Source organism: Drosophila virilis, chromosome 4, assembly GCF_030788295.1.
Source record: "Drosophila virilis strain 15010-1051.87 chromosome 4, Dvir_AGI_RSII-ME, whole genome shotgun sequence".
NCBI classification, from domain to species: domain Eukaryota; kingdom Metazoa; phylum Arthropoda; class Insecta; order Diptera; family Drosophilidae; genus Drosophila; species Drosophila virilis.
The window spans coordinates 13,221,132-13,244,262 of NC_091546.1; the positions used below are offsets into that span (position 1 = coordinate 13,221,132).

General features: G+C 38.0%; 1 protein-coding gene across 1 annotated transcript; it reads left to right on the plus strand.

The window, feature by feature from the left end:
* Positions 1 to 16,458: 16,458 nt before the first annotated feature.
* Positions 16,459 to 17,508, plus strand: LOC6627609 (cilia- and flagella-associated protein 299). The gene is made up of 2 exons (XM_002051940.4): positions 16,459 to 16,903; positions 16,970 to 17,508. The coding sequence occupies exons 1-2, from the start codon at positions 16,598 to 16,600 to the stop codon at positions 17,369 to 17,371; spliced, it is 708 nt and encodes a 235-aa protein (XP_002051976.2). The 5' UTR covers positions 16,459 to 16,597; the 3' UTR covers positions 17,372 to 17,508.
* Positions 17,509 to 23,131: the final 5,623 nt, after the last annotated feature.

A 23,131-nucleotide genomic window follows, 5' to 3' on the forward strand; every position in this document is an offset into this window, starting at 1 on the left:
ATATTAAAAAAAAATCATCGAAAAAGTTTCGATTTTCGCACCGACCTCGATTTTGAAAAAATCGTGATGGAAGGTCATATCTCCGCGTGGAGTTATGTCGTTTTGGAACGTCATATCTCCACGCGGAGTTATGTCGTTTTGGAACGTCATATCTCCGCGCGGAGTTATGTCGTTTTGGAACGTCATATCTCCGCGCGGAGTTATGTCGTTTAGGAACCTCATATCTCCGCGCGAAACTATTACCCGAGATATTAAAAAATATCATCGAAATAGTTTTAATTTTCGAGCCGACCTCGGTTTTGGCAAAAAACGTGATGTAACCCCTTGCCATTTGGTCAATTTTGGTCAAAATTTAGATATTCATATTTTTGATGCCAATCGTTAGAACTGATCCTTACGAGCATAAAATGGTATACAATTCCAAAATCGGCAATTTGTTGGCTGAGATATTACAAAAAATCATCAAATTAACAACGAATCGGTTTTTGGTCAACAACTTTTTTTTAGCCCATCGATATTCAAAATGTTTGAATGACAATTTATATTAGGGATCCGTACAAACTCAAAAAGGTGTAAAACTACAAAAACGGACATTTCTTGCCGAGAAATTAAAAAAAAAATCATCGAAAAAGTTTCGATTTTCGCACCGACCTCGGTTTTGAAAAAATCGTGATGGAAGGTCATATCTCCGCGTGGAGTTATGTCGTTTTGGAATGTCATATCTCCACGCGGAGTTATGTCGTTTTGGCACGTCATATCTCCGCGCGGAGTTATGTCGTTTTGGAACGTCATATCTCCGCGCGGAGTTATGTCGTTTTGGAACGTCATATCTCCGCGCGGAGTTATGTCGTTTTGGAACGTCATATCTCCGCGCGGAGTTATGTCGTTTTGGAACGTCATATCTCCGCGCGGAGTTATGTCGTTTTGGATCCGACCTCGGTTTTGGCAAAAAACGTGATGTAACCCCTTGCCATTTGGTCAATTTTGGTAAAAATTTGGATATTCATATTTTAGAATTGATCCTTACGAGCATAAAATGGTATACAATTCTAAAATCGGCTATTTTTTGGCTGAGATATTACAAAAAATCATCAAAACAGGTTGACTTTACAATCGAATGGGTTTTTGGTCAACAACTTTTTTTAAGCCCATCGATATTTAAAATGTTTGAATGACAGTTTATAGTAGGGATCCGTACAAATTCAAAAAGGTGTAAAACTACAAAATCGGACATTTCTTGCCGAGATATTCAAAAAAAATTATCGAAAAAGTTTTGATTTTCGAGCCGACCCCGGTTTTGAAAAAATCGTGATGGAAGGTCATATCTCCGCGCGGAGTTATGTCGTTTTTGAACGTCATATCTCCGCGCGGAGTTATGTCGTTTTGGGACGTCATATCTCCGCGCGGAGTTATGTCGTTTTGGAACGTCATATCTCCGGGCGGAGTTATGTCGTTTTGGTACGTCATATCTCCGCGCGGAGCTATTACCCGAGATATTAAAAATATCATCGAAATAGTTTTAATTTTCGATCCGACCTCGGTTTTGGCAAAAAACGTGATGTAACCCCTTGCCATTTGGTCAATTTTGGTCAAAATTTAGATATTCATATTTTTGATGCCAATCGTTAGAACTGATCCTTACGAGCATAAAATGGTATACAATTCCAAAATCGGCAATTTTTTGGCTGAGATATTACAAAAAATCATCAAAACAGATTGACTTTACAATCGAATGGGTTTTTGGTCAACAACTTTTTTTAGCCCATCGATATTTAAAATTTTTGAATGACTATTTATAGTAGGGATCCGTACAAATTCAAAAAGGTGTAATATTTTGAAATCAGACATTATTTACCCGAGATATTAAAAAAAAATCATCGAAAAAGTTTCGATTTTCGCACCGACCTCGATTTTGAAAAAATCGTGATGGAAGGTCATATCTCCGCGTGGAGTTATGTCGTTTTGGAACGTCATATCTTCACGCGGAGTTATGTCGTTTTGGAACGTCATATCTCCGCGCGGAGTTATGTCGTTTTGGAACGTCATATCTCCGCGCGGAGTTATGTCGATTTGGAACGTCATATCTCCGCGCGGAGTTATGTCGATTTGGAACGTCATATCTCCACGCGAAACTATTACCCGAGATATTAAAAAATATCATCGAAATAGTTTTAATTTTCGAGCCGACCCCGGTTTTGGCAAAAAACGTTATGTAACCCCTTGCCATTTGGTCAATTTTGGTCAAAATTTAGATATTCATATTTTTGATGCCAATCGTTAGAACTGATCCTTACGAGCATAAAATGGTATACAATTCCAAAATCGGCAATTTGTTGGCTGAGATATTACAAAAAATCATCAAATTAACAACGGATCGGTTTTTGGTCAACAACTTTTTTTTAGCCCATCGATATTCAAAATGTTTGAATGACAATTTATATTAGGGATCCGTACAAACTCAAAAAGGTGTAAAACTACAAAATCGGACATTTCTTGCCGAGATATTCAAAAAAAATTATCGAAAAAGTTTTGATTTTCGAGCCGACCCCGGTTTTGAAAAAATCGTGATGGAAGGTCATATCTCCGCGCGGAGTTATGTCGTTTTGGAACGTCATCTCCGCGCGGAGTTATGTCGTTTTGGAACGTCATATCTCCGCGCGGAGTTATGTCGATTTGGAACGTCATATCTCCGCGCGGAGTTATGTCGATTTGGAACGTCATATCTCCACGCGAAACTATTACCCGAGATATTAAAAAATATCATCGAAATAGTTTTAATTTTCGAGCCGACCCCGGTTTTGGCAAAAAACGTTATGTAACCCCTTGCCATTTGGTCAATTTTGGTCAAAATTTAGATATTCATATTTTTGATGCCAATCGTTAGAACTGATCCTTACGAGCATAAAATGGTATACAATTCCAAAATCGGCAATTTGTTGGCTGAGATATTACAAAAAATCATCAAATTAACAACGGATCGGTTTTTGGTCAACAACTTTTTTTTAGCCCATCGATATTCAAAATGTTTGAATGACAATTTATATTAGGGATCCGTACAAACTCAAAAAGGTGTAAAACTACAAAATCGGACATTTCTTGCCGAGATATTCAAAAAAAATTATCGAAAAAGTTTTGATTTTCGAGCCGACCCCGGTTTTGAAAAAATCGTGATGGAAGGTCATATCTCCGCGCGGAGTTATGTCGTTTTGGAACGTCATATCTCCGCGCGGAGTTATGTCGTTTTGGAACGTCATATCTCCGCGCGGAGTTATGTCGTTTTGGATCCGACCTCGGTTTTGGCAAAAAACGTGATGTAACCCCTTGCCATTTGGTCAATTTTGGTAAAAATTTGGATATTCATATTTTAGAATTGATCCTTACGAGCATAAAATGGTATACAATTCTAAAATCGGCTATTTTTTGGCTGAGATATTACAAAAAATCATCAAAACAGGTTGACTTTACAATCGAATGGGTTTTTGGTCAACAACTTTTTTTAAGCCCATCGATATTTAAAATGTTTGAATGACAGTTTATAGTAGGGATCCGTACAAATTCAAAAAGGTGTAAAACTACAAAATCGGACATTTCTTGCCGAGATATTCAAAAAAAATTATCGAAAAAGTTTTGATTTTCGAGCCGACCCCGGTTTTGAAAAAATCGTGATGGAAGGTCATATCTCCGCGCGGAGTTATGTCGTTTTTGAACGTCATATCTCCGCGCGGAGTTATGTCGTTTTGGGACGTCATATCTCCGCGCGGAGTTATGTCGTTTTGGAACGTCATATCTCCGGGCGGAGTTATGTCGTTTTGGTACGTCATATCTCCGCGCGGAGCTATTACCCGAGATATTAAAAATATCATCGAAATAGTTTTAATTTTCGATCCGACCTCGGTTTTGGCAAAAAACGTGATGTAACCCCTTGCCATTTGGTCAATTTTGGTCAAAATTTAGATATTCATATTTTTGATGCCAATCGTTAGAACTGATCCTTACGAGCATAAAATGGTATACAATTCCAAAATCGGCAATTTTTTGGCTGAGATATTACAAAAAATCATCAAAACAGATTGACTTTACAATCGAATGGGTTTTTGGTCAACAACTTTTTTTAGCCCATCGATATTTAAAATTTTTGAATGACTATTTATAGTAGGGATCCGTACAAATTCAAAAAGGTGTAATATTTTGAAATCAGACATTATTTACCCGAGATATTAAAAAAAAATCATCGAAAAAGTTTCGATTTTCGCACCGACCTCGATTTTGAAAAAATCGTGATGGAAGGTCATATCTCCGCGTGGAGTTATGTCGTTTTGGAACGTCATATCTTCACGCGGAGTTATGTCGTTTTGGAACGTCATATCTCCGCGCGGAGTTATGTCGTTTTGGAACGTCATATCTCCGCGCGGAGTTATGTCGATTTGGAACGTCATATCTCCGCGCGGAGTTATGTCGATTTGGAACGTCATATCTCCACGCGAAACTATTACCCGAGATATTAAAAAATATCATCGAAATAGTTTTAATTTTCGAGCCGACCCCGGTTTTGGCAAAAAACGTTATGTAACCCCTTGCCATTTGGTCAATTTTGGTCAAAATTTAGATATTCATATTTTTGATGCCAATCGTTAGAACTGATCCTTACGAGCATAAAATGGTATACAATTCCAAAATCGGCAATTTGTTGGCTGAGATATTACAAAAAATCATCAAATTAACAACGGATCGGTTTTTGGTCAACAACTTTTTTTTAGCCCATCGATATTCAAAATGTTTGAATGACAATTTATATTAGGGATCCGTACAAACTCAAAAAGGTGTAAAACTACAAAATCGGACATTTCTTGCCGAGATATTCAAAAAAAATTATCGAAAAAGTTTTGATTTTCGAGCCGACCCCGGTTTTGAAAAAATCGTGATGGAAGGTCATATCTCCGCGCGGAGTTATGTCGTTTTGGAACGTCATATCTCCGCGCGGAGTTATGTCGTTTTGGAACGTCATATCTCCACGCGGAGTTATGTCGTTTTGACACGTCATATCTCCGCGCGGAATTATGTCGTTTTGGAACGTCATATCTCCGCGCGGAGCTATTACCCGAGATATTAAAAAATATCATCGAAATAGTTTTCATTTTCGAGCCGACCCCGGTTTTGGTAAAAAACGTGATGTAACCCCTTGCCATTTGGTCAATTTTGGTCAAAATTAAGATATTCATATTTTTGATGCCAATCGTTAGAATTGATCCTTACGAGCATAAAATGGTATACAATTCCAAAATCGGCAATTTTTTGGCTGAGATATTACAAAAAATCATCAAAACAGGTTGACTTAACAATCGAATGGGTTTTTGGTCAACAACTTTTTTTAGCCCATCGATATTTAAAATGTTTGAATGACAATTTATAGTAGGGATCCGTACAAATTCAAAAAGGTGTAATATTTTGAAATCAGACATTATTTACCCGAGATATTAAAAAAAAATCATCGAAAAAGTTTCGATTTTCGCACCGACCTCGATTTTGAAAAAATCGTGATGGAAGGTCATATCTCCGCGTGGAGTTATGTCGTTTTGGAACGTCATATCTCCACGCGGAGTTATGTCGTTTTGGAACGTCATATCTCCGCGCGGAGTTATGTCGTTTTGGAACGTCATATCTCCGCGCGGAGTTATGTCGTTTAGGAACCTCATATCTCCGCGCGAAACTATTACCCGAGATATTAAAAAATATCATCGAAATAGTTTTAATTTTCGAGCCGACCTCGGTTTTGGCAAAAAACGTGATGTAACCCCTTGCCATTTGGTCAATTTTGGTCAAAATTTAGATATTCATATTTTTGATGCCAATCGTTAGAACTGATCCTTACGAGCATAAAATGGTATACAATTCCAAAATCGGCAATTTGTTGGCTGAGATATTACAAAAAATCATCAAATTAACAACGAATCGGTTTTTGGTCAACAACTTTTTTTTAGCCCATCGATATTCAAAATGTTTGAATGACAATTTATATTAGGGATCCGTACAAACTCAAAAAGGTGTAAAACTACAAAAACGGACATTTCTTGCCGAGAAATTAAAAAAAAAATCATCGAAAAAGTTTCGATTTTCGCACCGACCTCGGTTTTGAAAAAATCGTGATGGAAGGTCATATCTCCGCGTGGAGTTATGTCGTTTTGGAATGTCATATCTCCACGCGGAGTTATGTCGTTTTGGCACGTCATATCTCCGCGCGGAGTTATGTCGTTTTGGAACGTCATATCTCCGCGCGGAGTTATGTCGTTTTGGAACGTCATATCTCCGCGCGGAGTTATGTCGTTTTGGAACGTCATATCTCCGCGCGGAGTTATGTCGTTTTGGAACGTCATATCTCCGCGCGGAGTTATGTCGTTTTGGATCCGACCTCGGTTTTGGCAAAAAACGTGATGTAACCCCTTGCCATTTGGTCAATTTTGGTAAAAATTTGGATATTCATATTTTAGAATTGATCCTTACGAGCATAAAATGGTATACAATTCTAAAATCGGCTATTTTTTGGCTGAGATATTACAAAAAATCATCAAAACAGGTTGACTTTACAATCGAATGGGTTTTTGGTCAACAACTTTTTTTAAGCCCATCGATATTTAAAATGTTTGAATGACAGTTTATAGTAGGGATCCGTACAAATTCAAAAAGGTGTAAAACTACAAAATCGGACATTTCTTGCCGAGATATTCAAAAAAAATTATCGAAAAAGTTTTGATTTTCGAGCCGACCCCGGTTTTGAAAAAATCGTGATGGAAGGTCATATCTCCGCGCGGAGTTATGTCGTTTTTGAACGTCATATCTCCGCGCGGAGTTATGTCGTTTTGGGACGTCATATCTCCGCGCGGAGTTATGTCGTTTTGGAACGTCATATCTCCGGGCGGAGTTATGTCGTTTTGGTACGTCATATCTCCGCGCGGAGCTATTACCCGAGATATTAAAAATATCATCGAAATAGTTTTAATTTTCGATCCGACCTCGGTTTTGGCAAAAAACGTGATGTAACCCCTTGCCATTTGGTCAATTTTGGTCAAAATTTAGATATTCATATTTTTGATGCCAATCGTTAGAACTGATCCTTACGAGCATAAAATGGTATACAATTCCAAAATCGGCAATTTTTTGGCTGAGATATTACAAAAAATCATCAAAACAGATTGACTTTACAATCGAATGGGTTTTTGGTCAACAACTTTTTTTAGCCCATCGATATTTAAAATTTTTGAATGACTATTTATAGTAGGGATCCGTACAAATTCAAAAAGGTGTAATATTTTGAAATCAGACATTATTTACCCGAGATATTAAAAAAAAATCATCGAAAAAGTTTCGATTTTCGCACCGACCTCGATTTTGAAAAAATCGTGATGGAAGGTCATATCTCCGCGTGGAGTTATGTCGTTTTGGAACGTCATATCTTCACGCGGAGTTATGTCGTTTTGGAACGTCATATCTCCGCGCGGAGTTATGTCGTTTTGGAACGTCATATCTCCGCGCGGAGTTATGTCGATTTGGAACGTCATATCTCCGCGCGGAGTTATGTCGATTTGGAACGTCATATCTCCACGCGAAACTATTACCCGAGATATTAAAAAATATCATCGAAATAGTTTTAATTTTCGAGCCGACCCCGGTTTTGGCAAAAAACGTTATGTAACCCCTTGCCATTTGGTCAATTTTGGTCAAAATTTAGATATTCATATTTTTGATGCCAATCGTTAGAACTGATCCTTACGAGCATAAAATGGTATACAATTCCAAAATCGGCAATTTGTTGGCTGAGATATTACAAAAAATCATCAAATTAACAACGGATCGGTTTTTGGTCAACAACTTTTTTTTAGCCCATCGATATTCAAAATGTTTGAATGACAATTTATATTAGGGATCCGTACAAACTCAAAAAGGTGTAAAACTACAAAATCGGACATTTCTTGCCGAGATATTCAAAAAAAATTATCGAAAAAGTTTTGATTTTCGAGCCGACCCCGGTTTTGAAAAAATCGTGATGGAAGGTCATATCTCCGCGCGGAGTTATGTCGTTTTGGAACGTCATATCTCCGCGCGGAGTTATGTCGATTTGGAACGTCATATCTCCGCGCGAAACTATTACCCGAGATATTAAAAAATATCATCGAAATAGTTTTAATTTTCGAGCCGACCCCGGTTTTGGCAAAAAACGTTATGTAACCCCTTGCCATTTGGTCAATTTTGGTCAAAATTTAGATATTCATATTTTTGATGCCAATCGTTAGAATTGATCCTTACGAGCATAAAATGGTATACAATTCCAAAATCGGCTATTTTTTGGCTGAGATATTACAAAAAATCATCAAAACAGGTTGACTTTACAATCGAATGGGTTTTTGGTCAACAACTTTTTTTAAGCCCATCGATATTTAAAATGTTTGAATGACAGTTTATAGTAGGGATCCGTACAAATTCAAAAAGGTGTAAAACTACAAAATCGGACATTTCTTGCCGAGATATTCAAAAAAAATTATCGAAAAAGTTTTGATTTTCGAGCCGACCCCGGTTTTAAAAAAATCGTGATGGAAGGTCATATCTCCGCGCGGAGTTATGTCGTTTTGGAACGTCATATCTCCGCGCGGAGTTATGTCGTTTTGGAACGTCATATCTCCGCGCGGAGTTATGTCGTTTTGGAACGTCATATCTCCGCGCGGAGCTATTACCCGGGATATTAAAAAATATCATCGAAATAGTTTTCATTTTCGAGCCGACCCCGTTTTTGGTAAAAAACGTAATGTAACCCCTTGCCATTTGGTCAATTTTGGTCAAAATTTAGATATTCATATTTTGGAGGCCAATCGTTAGAACTGATCCTTACGAGCATAAAATGGTATACAATTCCAAAATCGGCTATTTTTTGGCTGAGATATTACAAAAAATCATCAAAACAGGTTGACTTTACAATCGAATGGGTTTTTGGTCAACAACTTTTTTTAGCCCATCGATATTTAAAATGTTTGAATGACAATTTATAGTAGGGATCCGTACAAATTCAAAAAGGTGTAATATTTTGAAAGCAGGCATTATTTACCCGAAATATTAAAAAAAAATCATCGAAAAAGTTTGGATTTTCGCACCGACCTCAATTTTGAAACAATCGTGATGGAAGGTCATATCTCCGCGCGGAGTTATGTCGTTTTGGAACGTCATATCTCCACGCGGAGTTATGTCGTTTTGGAACGTCATATCTCCGCGCGGAGTTATGTCGTTTTGGAACTTCATATCTCCGCGCGGAGTTATGTCGTTTTGGAACTTCATATCTCCGCGCGGAGTTATGTCGTTTTGGAACGTCATATCTCCGCGCGGAGCTATTACCCGAGATATTAAAAAATATCATCGAAATAGTTTTAATTTTCGAGCCGACCTCGGTTTTGGCAAAAAACGTGATGTAACCCCTTGCCATTTGGTCAATTTTGGTCAAAATTTAGATATTCATATTTTTGATGCCAATCGTTAGAACTGATCCTTACGAGCATAAAATGGTATACAATTCCAAAATCGGCAATTTGTTGGCTGAGATATTACAAAAAATCATCAAATTAACAACGAATCGGTTTTTGGTCAACAACTTTTTTTTAGCCCATCGATATTCAAAATGTTTGAATGACAATTTATATTAGGGATCCGTACAAACTCAAAAAGGTGTAAAACTACAAAATCGGACATTTCTTGCCGAGATATTCAAAAAAAATTATCGAAAAAGTTTTGATTTTCGAGCCGACCCCGGTTTTGAAAAAATCGTGATGGAAGGTCATATCTCCGCGCGGAGTTATGTCGTTTTGGAACGTCATATCTCCGCGCGGAGTTATGTCGTTTTGGAACGTCATATCTCCGCGCGGAGTTATATCGTTTTGGAACGTCATATCTCCGCGCGGAGTTATGTCGTTTTGGAACGTCATATCTCCGCGCGGAGCTATTACCCGAGATATTAAAAAATATCATCGAAATAGTTTTAATTTTCGAGCCGACCCCGGTTTTGGCAAAAAACGTGATGTAACCCCTTGCCATTTGGTCAATTTTGGTCAAAATTTAGATATTCATATTTTTGATGCCAATCGTTAGAATTGATCCTTACGAGCATAAAATGGTATACAATTCCAAAATCGGCTATTTTTTGGCTGAGATATTACAAAAAATCATCAAAACAGGTTGACTTTACAATCGAATGGGTTTTTGGTCAACAACTTTTTTTAGCCCATCGATATTTAAAATGTTTGAATGACAATTTATAGTAGGGATCCGTACAAATTCAAAAAGGTGTAATATTTTGAAATCAGACATTATTTACCCGAAATATTAAAAAAAAATCATCGAAAAAGTTTCGATTTTCGCACCGCCCTGGATTTTGAAAAAATCGTGATGGAAGGTCATATCTTCACGCGGAGTTATGTCGTTTTGGAGCGTCATATCCCCGCGCGGACTTATGTCGTTTTGGAACGTCATATCTCCGCGCGGAGCTATTACCCGAGATATTAAAAAATATCATCGAAATAGTTTTAATTTTCGAGCCGACCTCGGTTTTGGCAAAAAACGTGATGTAACCCCTTGCCATTTGGTCAATTTTGGTCCAAATTTAGATATTCATATTTTTGATGCGAATCGATAGAGCTGATATTACAAAAAATCGTCAAAATTTAGATATTCATATTTTTGATGCCAATCGTTAGAACTGATCCTTACGAGCATAAAATGGTATACAATTCCAAAATCGGCAATTTTTTGGCTGAGATATTACAAAAAATCATCAAAACAGGTTGACCTTACAAACGAATCGGTTTTTGGTCAACAACTTTTTTTTAGCCCATCCATATTCAAAATGTTTGAATAAAAAATTTATAGTAGGGATCTGTACAAACTCAAAAAGGTGTAAGATTACAAAATCGGACCATTTTTGGCCGAGATGTTAAAAAAAAATCATCAAAAAAGTTTTGATTTTCAAACCAACCCCGATTTTAGCAATAAACGTGATGTAACCCCTTGCCATTTGGTCAATTTTGGTCAAAATTTAGATATTCATATTTTTGATGCCAATCGTTAGAATTGATCCTTACGAGCATAAAATGGTATACAATTCCAAAATCGGCAATTTTTTGGCTGAGATATTACAAAAAATCATCAAAACAGGTTGACTTTACAATCGAATGGGTTTTTGGTCAACAACTTTTTTTAGCCCATCGATATTTAAAATGTATGAATGACAATTTATAGTAGGGATCCGTACAAATTCAAAAAAGTGTAATATTTTGATATTAGACATTATTTACCCGAGATATTAAAAAAAAATCATCGAAAAAGTTTCGATTTTCGCACCGACCTCGATTTTGAAAAAATCGTGATGGAAGGTCATATCTCCGCGCGGAGTTTTGTCGTTTTGGAACGTTATATCTCCGCGCGGAGTTATGTCGTTTTGGAACGTCATATCTCCGCGCGGAGTTATGTCGTTTTGGAACGTCATATCTCCGCGCGGAGTTATGTCGTTTTGGAACGTCATATCTCCGCGCGGAGTTATGTCGTGTTGGAACGTCATATCTCCGCGCGGAGTTATGTCGTTTTGGAACGTCATATCTCCGCGCGGAGCTATTACCCGAGATATTAAAAAATATCATCGAAATAGTTTTAATTTCGATGTAACCCCTTATAATTAGCTAGAATAGTCTAGATACATTTGTATCTCGTTCGCTTACTAAGGTTAAAGTTTTCCAGATTTGTCACCACTTTCTGGCAGTTGTTGTTCAGTATATTTTCAAAGAAAACTTTTGTTTTGCTTTTAAAAGAAAATTTTAATGTTCTCAATAAATCTCTTTTAAGTCAACTTCCATTAGGGACCAGTACTTTAAATATCAACTGAGACTAAGGTAAGCAGTGTACAATATTTATTCGTCTCACATGAAATGTATTTATATGCAGACTAGTTCCAGAAATCACCTACAATCCAATTTTTTCAACTAAAATATTTTATTCTTCTAAAATATTTAATTTTTCCTTTCAATATCTATTTGTCTATTAAGGTAATTAAGAAATATGTTATTGATTTCCTTAAAGGGCTAAATTGGATCAAATATTGAAATATAATTAAAGAATGATATTTATTATTCTTAAAATACTATGTATTATATATTAATATATAATATTAAATATAAAATACAGAATGAAACTGTGTATATATATATTTTTTTTCATTTTTGTCAATGAACTAACTACATATTTAAATATTACTTCAATTTTATTATATAAATTTAGAGTAGTTTTGAAAGAGCGTAATAAATATGTCTATATATAATTTGACGAAAATTGATTGGAAATGAATGTGAAAACTCGCTGTTGCGATTGCCACTGTTACTGCCGCCCCTGCTAGTGCTACTGCTGCGAATGTTACTGCGACAGCTGCTGCCTACCCCAAGGGACTAAATGGCTGTTCACATAACTGTTGCTGATGCTTTTGCTGCCGAGGCTATTGCGATTGTTGCCACGCGTTGCACATACGCCGCATTGTCGACCGATTCATTTCCTGCTATCGAATTTCCGAATTTCCCCCGACAGCATCAAAAGGCTTTGCTGCCAAGACAGCGGCCGTGCGGCTCGTCCTCGCGCTGATTGCACAAAGCCCCTGGCACTTTCAGCAGAAACAAATTAATGTTGTAAAAGAAAATCCAAAAAAAAAAATATATATATATACACAGAAGAAAACAGAAAACTTGGGCAATGATTCACATGCTCAAATTCAAATCCTGCGCCTGCTGCCGCCTCTTGATTATGTGCCGATAAGTTTCTTGTGGTTTTGCGTGCCACATGATAGGTAAACAGCAACAACAAACACTTTGAATGTGCCTCGCGCGTGTTTTATTTTAATTTGGAATTGTATTTCCTTTACTTTTATGTGTATTTCTTTCTGTTTGCTCTGCTCCCCCGAAATTGCCGGATATTTATTTGAGCTTTAAATAACAAATCATTATCGATGCGCATTATAAATTTGGGTTTTGTAGCCGCAGGACTCGATGTTCCGGGGCGAGGCAATTTCCTAATGACAAGGACACTTGTTAAATCTCATTGAATAATATTGCATTTGTGTTCCTCGAGCAGATTAATTTCCGGCATTTAGACTTAATTCCCTAGTTGTACAGCGGATGGGACAAGGCAGCTAGGACTAACCATATACATGGCGGGGAGATGAAGGAACGGAAGCCGTTGTCTCCATGTTCCAGCAATTGATGCAATCGGCTAAGGACCAATTTACCAACATGTCAACGGCCAGCACAAGGACAACGAACAGCTGGATCTGAGCTGGGCGAAACTGGGAGAAACCAAGAGCAGTACCAGCAGCAGCAGCAGCAGCAGCAGGCGCAGGCTCAGGGCTCTGGTAGAGAGTTTTAGATTTGCACACATTACCACTCAATCTTCATAGATTTGATATGCAGGATTTATCCGCATGCCTCAATGTCTGTGCCTGTGCCTGTGTATGTGTGTGCGGTCTCTGTGGTCGGGACTACGATATGGCCAAGCCTTTTGGCCTCAACATGCACATAATGTCCACATGGCCGCAAAGATTTATTTACAATTGTGTTGAGACATAATTCCTTTTGATCGATTGCGGGCTACAGCACCCACTTGGCTGAGTGTCTGTGTATGTATTTGTATGTGTGTATGGGTGTATGTGTGTGTGTGTGTGTGTATTTTGGCTGCCATTGCGGTCAACTCTAAGTGATGATTCTTTTGGCTTTGCCTTTGGCTTGCACCGACGCCTTTGTCTCCAGCTGCACTCGCTGTCGCTGTGCTTGATGCTGCGTTCCAAGCGTTCCATATTTACTGCAATTGACCACAAGGGGCGGGGGGCTATAAAGAGTACGGGGAGGGGCGGAGGGTCTGCGCTGAATTATTTGTGCAATTTATGTGGCTTTGATTTCATTGGATTGGCAAGATGTACGGCAAAGAAGGCAGCAGATAGTCTGTATGCAATTTATGGCAACTTGATAATTTGTGTTGCCTAAAGGAATCGTCTAGATAGAGGAGGGGGCAATGGCGAGGGGGCAAGACTAGTTAAGTGTGCACATTGCATGCTATTAGATATTCATGACATGGCAGTTAGCTTCGATGTAATCTAATGATGAATTATAAACTAGTCCTGTTTGGAAATCAAATTTAATAATTTAGAAGTGTTCTCGTTCACAATTTCAGTGCAAACGTTCAAGGCGATTTTATGTGTGTTGTTCATTGAAATTAATTAAAATATATGATAAAAATAAAAGTAAACAACAATAGTTAATAATATAATTGTCTAAAGTGACGGATACATGACTTCTTCTTATATAGGCTAGATTACTTACGGTAAATATTCTTAGGTATTTGTTTTGTTGAATTCTCGTCGAATTCGAAATTCATTATAATATATATATTTCCCATTGATTTAGATTTCTATATATCTCACCACATTTATCTAAATATGTCTTAGCCATTGAACAAACCAATTCATGTTTGTGTCTCAGCTGTTGTGATAGCACTCACAATGCTAATAATAGACATTGGCCATAAACTAATGAAAGCTGTGCCAATTTGTTCCAACCTCAGTTGCCAGCTCGACCTCAATCTCAACCCGAAACTCAACCCTTTCAATTGCCAAACAGCATTCGGCCCATTCATCAGAAATGCGCACTTAACGCATTCTGAAGGCAACTGCTGGGCATTGAGGCATTGAATGCGGATCCATGCTAGCAGTTTAAGCACACACACATACACACACGCACACACACACACTGAGAGTCGCATAAATCCTTAGAGTGCGCACTTAACTCCTTTTTACGCTGCGACAAAGTACATTTACTAATGACCAAGTCAAACAATAGCGTCTCCTCAACGTGGGGAAGTACCAGAAAAGTGAGGAAGGGAAAATTGTGCAGCAGCTAGGGACAGCACAGTGGGGTGTAAGGGCAGGGGAATTGGCAGCCCCGCGAAGTAGCAATTTAAGCGCCGAAGGAGGCGGCCAACAGCAAGATGGTGACAAAGCACGCAAAATGGAGCAGCAGCAGGCGACATCCTTATGGTCGCACTCCTCAACTGCAACAGCTCCCAGAGTCAGCTTCAACTGCTGGCAGTGGCAACAGCAGTAACTGCAGCAGCAGCAGCATGTTAATTGCAGCAGCGACAGCAGCAACAGCAGCAGGAGCAACAGCAAACAGTGGGAAGCGTGTTTAAATAGCGTAAATTCACACACACACACACTCAAGTGTACATTTTTGTATTGTGCTAAAATTGAAAATAAGTAAGAAAGCAAAACGCACTAAAATAAACGGCTGGCATTTCAGATACCCTGTATAGCTTGTAAGACCGTGGAACACTTTAATAGATTTTAATAAACCTTTTATAACATACCCTTATAAAATACTATGCATTAAATACCCTGAATAACATACTCTGTATAGCGTAACCTGTCAAGCAACAGGAAGTAGCTCATGATTCACAAATGTAGAATGATAAAAATGAGAAGACTATGACATACCGTCTAAGCAGTGTGTTTTAAGAGCAGAGGATTTTATTAATCCAAAAGTCTTTATAAAAAATATTTAAATAAGAATATAAGAAAAATAACTTAATTATTAGTAATAAGAAAGATTGGGCAAAAAAGTTATGTAATAATATTCAGCAGCAGACCACTGGAAAACGTACAGGGCATCTGCTAGTCGAGCTAAAATAGATGCTTCTTATGCACTCCAAACTCGATAAATAATCAAGCCCGATGAAGGCTTACACCATTCAGCGGAACAGTCGATGTTACCATATAAATGTACAAGTAAATTTAATAATAGAATAAATGAATAAAATATATTTGATATTTTTCAGTTGAATTCGATTCATATATTGCAAAAAGAGATGAATATTTAAGGCAAGACAGCTAAGATATGCCTGCCGCAGACTTTCGAACAGCTTTTAATATGCCCCTTCACATGGGATATGTATTTTACAGAATCTGAACAAAATGGCAAAAAAGTTGTGTGCTACGAAAAAAAGGCGAAAATATTCGTTGCATTCGCGCAGGCTGAAAAAGGAGAATTTTCATATGCCGCACGCCTTTAAATGTTGATGAAGTAATTAGTTTCATATGTGTTGGGAAAATGTGTATTTATATTTGTGTGCATGTGTGTAAGTGTAAGTGTGCGTTTGTGTGCATCAGTCGTCGTCATAGAAAACTGTAATTGAAAATATGCACAACTTTTGGCGAGAGGCATTGTAAAGTTTTTCCATTTATTAAATTTACAGCACAAGCGTGCGAGTATGTGTGCGTGTGTGCCGCAGAGTATTTAATTATTTTTATATGCGGCACGAAAACAAAAAATTACATAATAGCCAGTAAAGTTGTGCCTTTGAGCAACGATTTTGCTGTCAGTTTTTAACAACTTTCATTTTTGGTTTTCGAGTTTTCCGTTTAGCTTTTCAGTTTGATTTTCCCCCTTAACATCAGTTGCTTTATTTTTGTGAATTTCGTTTCTTTTTGTAGTTGTATTGCTGCTTGTTGATTAAATGCGCCTGGGGGTCAAAGACGGACAACATGACGCTGCTAAACTACAACTCGTACGAGGATTACTTGGATCACTTTATCAATATCCACGATGTGCGCTATCTGCGCAACTGGAGCCTCAGCAGGCAGTTCATACAGAATGCGTGTGGCAAGAGCTGCATGGGTCGCCTGCTGAGCCGTTCCGAATACGCGGACCAGCGCAAGAAACTTGAGATTATGCTGAATCCACGTGGCATTAGCGAATCCACGCTCTTCGGCGAGGACTATGAAGGCAATGATAGTGTGCTCAAGGAGTTTGCCGACCGGGAATTTCAGCTGCTTAATAAACAAATATCGGCAAGTAGAAATTATGTCCTTTTTGGAATTAATTTGAAAAGCTTAAGCTATTACTATATTTTGCAGACCATTATCTTTCTGCTAATGCGCTCAACACAGGGACTTGAGGTCTCGGGTTTTATTGATCTGGAGGAAAGTTTGAGGGAATCGCACTACAAGCACTCCGAGCACTATGTCAACTGGCCAGCCATATTTGAGGGCAAGGAAAAGCTTATACCCCAGCCGTATCACCTGAGCTTCTTCGACTGGTACAAGAACAAGGTCAAATGCAACAATAGCGCAAATTTCAAGGTCGTTTCCGGCAGGGCGCACAGCCTGCTGATGATGCATCGGGGCGATCACAAGATAATCTGCGTGAATGCTGGCTGCACTTGCAATTGGTCTAAGAACGCCAAACGGAGTGTCTACAGTTCCAGCATCTATGGACAATGCTTGTTCTTTGATCACATCATCAGGCGCATCAACTAGTCGAGGGGGGCAGAGAGTTTGCCTCATGCCACGCCTCACTCATGTGGCATTAACAAATTGGCATGCAATAAGAAAACTATGACTGACACGCTGATTATATGCCATAAATGCCACATATACAATGCATAAATATCTTATTTACCAGCCTGGTAATTTAATTCCGCAGCTTCTGGCTGTGTCACAGCCTCCTCCCCGCCTCTCCATTCTCCCGTCTATGTGTCTGTGGACTGCAAGAGCGAATTTGTCGTTGACAGTTTACGTAAATTGCTTTTCATATCTTATCAGTTTTTGCTGCGGCGGCCACAGTTATGCCTGCTGACATTTTGATGGACATTTTGAGGCCTCTCACAGGACAACCATTCCCTTCTGCCCACACACACACACACACACACACACACACACACACACAACTGACCATCATCACAGAACGGAAATTATGCCAGCTTTATAAAATTTTATGTTTACTTAACAGTCGCCACATTCTTGGCCGTAAATCTATTAACAGCAGGCCACTTTCAGTTTGTCCTTGGGCCAGGATCTGCCTATTTGCCTAGTTGTGCCTGTTAGTTCGTCACTTTCAATTATCCTGTCGTGCAGTTTATTTTGAATTCTATACGAGTGCCAGTTATTGACAGTCTTAGACCGGCAGCTAAACAAATTTATTGCCATAATTAGCGTCAATTAATTTGCATAATGCATAACTAATTTATTATATTACATTTTCAATAATTTAATAGCAATTACGAGGTATTAAGCATATAAAATTAAAAGCCAGCATATAAGTTGCTGTTGTTGAAAATTGGGTGGAAGATATTATGTAGATAGATTGCTAAATCATTTGAACAGTTTAATAAAAAAGGATGATCCTTCAAAATGTATTAACTGAAGATTTTGTGAAAGCATTTAGATGTTTGTTTGTTTAATCTGATTGAAGTGTAAAAAAAAGGATACATGTATAGAAAAGTTTAATTTGAATAGAATATATTCGTTTTCTTGCTAGAAAACAAATATATATATATATGCAAGTGCGTCACACACTTCCTTGAGTACAACTCTCTCTACTCTCACACATGTGCATTATTTAGGAAAAATAATGAGAGAAGTCGAGCACAATAAATAATGAATGCATTTAAATTATGATTTAAATGTCATTTGCTGTGGCATATAAAATTTAATTTGCATACGCAATTACGACTAGCTGCTAATTTATGCGAAACACACACATTTCAGATCTTTTGCTATCTCTTTCCCTCGCTCTCTCTCTCTCTCTATCTCTCTCAGTCTCTCGGAGATTGCCCAGTAAATAACTAGACGCAAGTGCTTGAGATGGCTCAGGCAACTTCTCGTTATAGTTAACCTTGTTGGTGTCCTTGTCCAAAGGCTTCAGCTAGCAATTAAAATAAACATAAAGTGCTGGATACGTTAGGTGCAGATGGTAGAACGCATGTCCTGCTGGATGGTTCAGAGCATAAGCTTGGGCGCCTTGAAGCAGATAATACAAAAATTTGAATAAATATTTGTTTAATTTGCCGGAGAAACTGAGAGGGAGAGGGATAGAGTCAGTGTACACGTTACCTCCATACATGTTGATGATAAACCTGGTTGATGTGGTAAATGAATTTAACTTCGGCCTCTTCGTTACCTTGCAAATAAATTTCATGAAATCAACTTGCAATTTATTGCCTGTATTTGTTTTCCACTCATAAATAACTGCCCACCCGCTCGAATCGCCTCACAAACTGCTTTTGCTTTGCTTTTACTTATGACAAATTCCATTTGAAGTCGCAAATCCTTTGGCATATTTATGAATATTTATTCAAGTAGCTTGCATTTAATATACTCAATTGCATAATTTAATGACAGATGTGTTATCGATTTATTGTTATTGTTGTCAATTTAATTGGCAACATCTGCAAATAATAAGGTCAATGAATAATTAAATTGTTTGCAAACAAACAGCATGTGATAGAAGTCTGCCAAAGCAATTTATTGTAGGCGTTCCAGAGGGTGTTTTCAACCTCAATCCGCAAACTTTTAGAATTGTGAAGGGAAGACAATATTTAAATATTATATTATATAATCTAATTTTAAAATAGTTAGTTCTCTTTTCCTGATTGCTCACTATAAAAGTTGTCAACTAAAGAAGTTCATTTTAACTCAAACATATTCCAAAGGTGCAATCAATTTTGGGAACACAAGTTGTGAATATTAATGCTGATACTCTGATTAGATTCATGGGCTACCCAGTGTGCTCATAATTTATGTGCCTGACCCTAAGCGCCATATGCCACTTGCTAGGCACAAAAATCATAATAATATAACTCAAGTCTGTCCAGAATGTGTCTAATAAATAATTTAAGCACTCTGGATTGGACTGTCGACGATGTGCTGGAAGGGAAAAAAAAAGAAAGAAAAAGCTTTAGCCTGCGTTGGAGAACCCTTTCAAGCCAAATAAACACATAAAGCGGCACAATGAGAGAGAGCACATAAAACCGAAGGCGAGTAAAGGGCATATTAAATTATGTTGCATGCCACAAATGCCGCAGCAGCAGTCAGTAAGGCAGCCAAGAACCGAGAACAATCATAAAATGTGACCAATAATGAAAATAATGAAGAAAACAAATGACAGGAATTAAATACCCTATAAAATCGAACTAAAACAATAACGTAAAATTGATAAGAAAGTGGAAAAGGAAATAATAGGAAATAGTATTTAAATAGAAACTTCTAGCATTAAAATCAAAACACGAAAACAAATGGGTGCGAATGAAGAAATTGATAAAAACCTACAACAGGTGTTAAAGAACAAAATGGAAATGTGAGAGTAAATCCTTTTCAAACATAAGCAAGTTTTAACAACTGTCAGTATAAGTTGAAACATTTTCTGAGATTTTTAGTTATTTAGCTGCATATGAAAAAGTTAATGTAGAGCATGTAGAAAGAAAGCGGACGTAGAGTAATAATAACAGGGTATCTGAGCATTTAATATGTTTACTTATACACATTTCTATTAGCGGCAGCTGTGAGCTCTTTGGTTCGGCTTGATTGAATCGGTCCTGGTCTTGCCTCTTGCCTGCCGCCTGTCGGCCCGCCAGCTTGCGTGGCTTGTCGCAAATGGCCAGAACGAGACTCGTATATAAAGCGTAAATTGGCAATGGCAAAAGGTGCCATTCCTATAGGGTCAGCCCCAACTTTGAGTTGCTTAAAGTTTTGTGTGTGACAAATTGAGCCAACTTGGTGGCAGGTCACCTTCAGTTGCCACAAATGGCAGCAATTGTTGCGATGCGCTCGTGCCTGAAACAAAAGCATCAATTTGACCCGAGGCCAAAATCAATTGATTTCAATTCCAGCAACATAAACCAAACAATTTTTGTTCAAACGAAATTGTGGTAGCCAACATCAAATTGAATATGATTTGATTTGTTTTAATTATAAGCATGTTACGTATACGCCGCGTGGTTTTTTTTAAAAAGTGGTAATATGTATTTGTGCAAATGTATGTAACAGTCAAAAGGAAGCTGTAGGTAATTTTTGTATTCATGTACACACACACATTAATGCGCGTCTGCTTCGAATTTTATCTACAGCATTGCAATTGCGATTGTTTTCGATGCTGCTATTATTGGTATGGCTGTTGAGCAGAGGCATATCAAGTGGTGCGCTCTGTCGCGAGTTCGAGCCCTACCGGGGAAACTGTTTTTTTTTTTTCTGATGTGGCTGTTTAGTAGTATCGCCAGCAAGTAATACGGTCAATTGCGAGTCTGAACCCTGTCAAGGGAACTTTTTTCTTTTATTTTATATTTATTACTACAAACGAGAGCGTTACGCAAACTGCACTGGATGTTGGAATAAGATGGTTCAGGGTATTCCCTAGTTGGAGGCTCCCGACGAGAACCTCTTACTTGTTTAGCATTGCATTTAATTTTATATTTCAAAGAGCAGTGCAACTTTTTTGGCCACATATCAGTTGCCATTAAGCCAGCCAGATACAAACACGCACACACACACGTAACAGACGCATGTACATATACATATCCATAGACATGTACACACATTGTATAAGCCAAATTTATGAGCCAGGCAAAAGCTTGTAAACCACAAATCAAAATGCAATACAAAAGCGCCAAAGCAGCTTAAAATAATAAAAACAACAACAATGGGAACAACAACAACAACAACAATGATAACAACAATAACAATTATGTATCAAGTAAAAGCAATTGTAAATTTTCTAACTGAAGTCATTTTGTCTATATATCATGTGTCTGTCTGTCTCTCACAGAGTGCCTGTCTGTGTGTTTATGTGTGTGTGTGTGTGTGTGTGTTTTGGCGGATGCCATAAATAAAACTCTGCAAAAAGATAGACACTCCCACACACACACATGGCTGGCGTCAGTCTTGAGCTGCCATGCAGCCGGAAATTGTTTCGCAACGTGGGAAATGTTTGATTTATGTCTGTTTTGTCAGTGGCCCACCACGTCGCCTCTGTTCCCACCCGCTCTGCACAACGTCCAGACAGTCAGTCAGAAGTTGTAAAATGTGTAATTGATGATGTGGCAAGCACACATAAAAAGCAGGCATAATACACACACACACAAACACACACGCATGCACACAGACACTCGCGCCCCTCCTAATATATGCGGCTAATGTGTGTCCTTCGTTCGCATTTTGTTGACATTTTCGACAAAACGTCTACAAAATGGCCAACAACAATGTGAACTGGGCCAAGATAAGTGCAGTTAAAGTGCAGGACGAGCGCGTGACGACATGCAAAACAAGTGACAAGCGCAACGGAAGTCAACTGGCAGCCGAACGGAAACGGAAACTGCATGCAGTACAAAAAGCAGCGCGTGGAGCAAGTTTCGGGCGTATAAAATGTTGACCATTTGGCAAGCAACCAGAAAAGTCATTTTGTTGCACTAGCCCAAACGACAGCAGACATCAGGAGGTACCTTGTCTTGTTATCCTTGCAAATATATATATATATATATATTTTTTTTTTGGGAGTCACACACAATAGGAGCGTAAGAGGGTTTGGTTTGGGTCTCTAGCCAAGCTGCTGCCACGTTGACAGCAATTCCCATTCAAGCTTAACAAATTGATTTTCTTCTTTTTTCTAGTTTTCTCAAGCATCGTTTAGCAAGTTAAAGTTGGATGAATAGGAAATGTATATGTAGAGTTGATACTAGCTTGACAAAGCGGTGTTTGTTGACTGCAGTACAAGCATTATCTACCTATTTACAAATGATTACCAATTATTTATTTTTAATCGTGATTTTAATGCAGGTTCAATAAAATAACTAAGGGTATTTTCAAAATGGAAAATGACACTAGCTCGGCCGACATACCAGGCGTCTTCTTAAGAGACGTGCAAAATTCCGAGTGAGGAGGAGATTGCGGAGCTCTCATCCAATTTGTTTGAATGCCAATTGATAGTAGAGGTCCGTACGGATTCGAAAAGGTATAACATCAAAATTAGACAATATTTACTCTAGATGTTAAAAAAAAAAAAAATCATCCAAAAAGGTTTGCTTTTCGAATCGACCCCGATTTTGAGAAAAAAACGTGATATAACCCCATGCTTTACTGTCGATTTGGATCTAAATTCAAAGTATAATTTTTGTAATGCCAATCGATAATACTTATCATTACGAGTCGGAAATGGAATAAAACTCCAAAATCAGACATTATTTGGCCGAGATATTCCTCCCACCACTGTACATCTATTTTATCCTCATCTTGTCTTATTCTTTATCT